Source organism: Crocodylus siamensis, chromosome 3 (genome assembly GCF_052110815.1).
Source record: "Crocodylus siamensis isolate JL-2025a chromosome 3, ASM5211081v1, whole genome shotgun sequence".
In the NCBI taxonomy this organism is placed as follows: Eukaryota; Metazoa; Chordata; order Crocodylia; family Crocodylidae; genus Crocodylus; species Crocodylus siamensis.
The window spans coordinates 172,031,934-172,034,291 of NC_143397.1; the positions used below are offsets into that span (position 1 = coordinate 172,031,934).

General features: G+C 39.5%; 1 protein-coding gene across 1 annotated transcript; it reads right to left on the bottom strand.

Moving 5' to 3' along the window:
• Positions 1 to 1,315: 1,315 nt before the first annotated feature.
• On the bottom strand, positions 1,316 to 2,095 carry LOC149869122 (putative CENPB DNA-binding domain-containing protein 1). Its single transcript, XM_090037690.1, has one exon. It carries the CDS (start codon positions 2,093 to 2,095, stop codon positions 1,316 to 1,318), a length of 780 nt encoding a protein of 259 aa, XP_089893816.1.
• Positions 2,096 to 2,358: the final 263 nt, after the last annotated feature.

Here is a 2,358-nt window from a genome sequence, read left to right on the forward strand (position 1 = left end):
TCTGCTTGACCTTGTCTGCCCTTCTCTTAAAGTGTCCCTGTTCCACTCCCGTCTTTACCCCACCACTAGTTCCTCACCTCCATCCCATTTGCCTCACATGCCAGTCCTACCTCATATCCCTAAGATTTAGGATTTTTGAGAGCAAATTTCCTAAATGCCAATAGGCAAATCATTTAAATCAAACTTTTTGCAGTTGGCAACTAATTAATTGTTTACAGCATTTTCTCAGTGCTGAGCTGATAGCCTGGGGAATGATTTACTCACAGCTCAACACAAATCAGTGGGAGCTCTGCTTTAAACGTGAACACTTGTAGTTTAAGTACTATAAAAGTATGCCAGTTTAATATGACAAGTCTGAAAAATCCGATCCTCTGTATCCCATGTATACCCAATTAGAGGAAGCTTTTGACCTTGATCTATCTTTCATCAATTTCCCATCTACAAAATACCTGCTCAGCTCAGGTTTACTATGTAAATAAATTCATTAATGATTGTGATGTGCTCAGATTCATCACTGTAGTAATGAGCAGCACAGAAAGAGCAGCTGATGAGATAAATTGTTCTGTCTTAAAAGCAAGGTGTGAATGGTGTAAAATACATAAGGCATGGGGACACTTTTTAAGCAAAAAGGAGTAAACAAAATATTGAATAGCTTCTAATTATTTGAACACTATCCTTTCTGGGCACTGACTAAAACAGAGATCCTGTAGAAAATCATTCACAACAGCAGGCCAGATGTTTTTCCAGACACCATTAAAGCACTCCTGTGTAACATTATTCCAGGTGTCTCTGATGATGTCTATGGCTATCTTGATGTTAAATGTCTTCCAAAATTCTTTGACGTTTGTCTTTTCCTTTGACTCTGTTTCATTGATAAGCTTCTTGAAGGTTCTCTGTAGATAATAGCTCTTGAAAGCTCCAGTAATGCCCTGATCCATGGGCTGGATGAGTGATGTTGTGTTCAGTGGTAAGAACAGCACCTTAATGTTCTCACTGAGGTTGCCAAGGCTTGGGGTGTGTCCTGGAGTGTTATCAAGAAGCAGTCAAATTTTGAAAGGCACATTTTGCCTGTCACAATAAGCCCTCAATTTCAAATGCAGCAGACTGGAAAAATAATCTTCAAACAATGATCCAGTAACTCATCCTTTCCAGTTCAATAAACAGGCAGGTGTCCCTTTGCATAACCCTTAAGTGCCCAAGGGTTTTCAGCATGGTAAACCATCAACAGTTTGAGTTTGAAGTCGCCAGCTGCATTTGCTCAAAGCAGCAGTGTGCATCAATCCTTTGTGCCCTTGAACCCTGAGGCAGTTTTCTCCTAGACTGAGATAAATGTTTGACTCGGCATCCGTTTCCAGAAGAGTCCAGTTTTGTCTAAGTTGAAAACTTGCCTCAGATCATAGCTTTCCTCCTCAATGGTAGCCTGTAGGATTGAAGGAGATTTATCTGCAGCACTTTTATCAGCAGCTGCTGCTTCACCCATCAGTTTGAGATTATGAAATCCATGGCATGCTTTATATCTATCAAACCATCTGGCACTTTCATGAAATGGCTTGCCTTCAGGATCATCATGGTTTAACACTTCATAAATGCTGTGTGGCTTTGTTTGAATCACCTGGGATGAAAGGGGCATGTGTTCTTGATTCTGGTGCTCAATCCATGTTGTCAACATGTGTTCCATTTTCTCCATGATAGCTGACCTTGTTAATGAAACACTGGCAGTAGACAAACGTGTAGCACTCTTATGGGACTTTTTAATTTTCTCCACATTGTCCCTAACTGTATGGAGAGTTGACTCACTGAGCCCTGTAGCACACCTAATTTCCTTTGTCTTCTCACCTCTTCTGTATCTCTTCACAACTTCAAGTTTTTCTTCCAAAGTTATAGCTTTTCTTTTCCTTGTAAAGACAGAAGCACTTGTAGAATCATTATTAGAAACACTCATATTGAACACAATGGCAACATTGAGGCTGAATCCTAAATCCAGAATCCTGCTTGGGAACCCAGGCTGCGCGTAACTCCAGTCCAGCATTTCACGTATATACATGAATGACGTATGCCGTGGGGTGTATTTTTCTGCTTGGGTGTTAATATTCATTTGCATAAACATGAGATTTGGGTAAGTTGAATATGCATAAAATGGGGGTCTACTGTATGTGATTGTGAAATTAAAGAGCACATCATAATACATCTATAGGAGAGAGCTAAGAGTATATAGGAACTTTGTATCTTTGCAACTTAATTGGCATGAATTACCTTGTGTATCTCATTGACAACTGCTGTGACCTAGTCACTATTTTTAGAATTAATGATTAATGCAACATTAGGTTTAGTAGGACAGTTTATATATCCCTTCTTTTA

Excerpts from the sequence above, each read along its gene's own strand:
- LOC149869122 (XM_090037690.1), bottom strand. The coding sequence starts at position 2,095 with ATGAATATTAACACCCAAGCAGAAAAATACACCCCACGGCATACGTCA.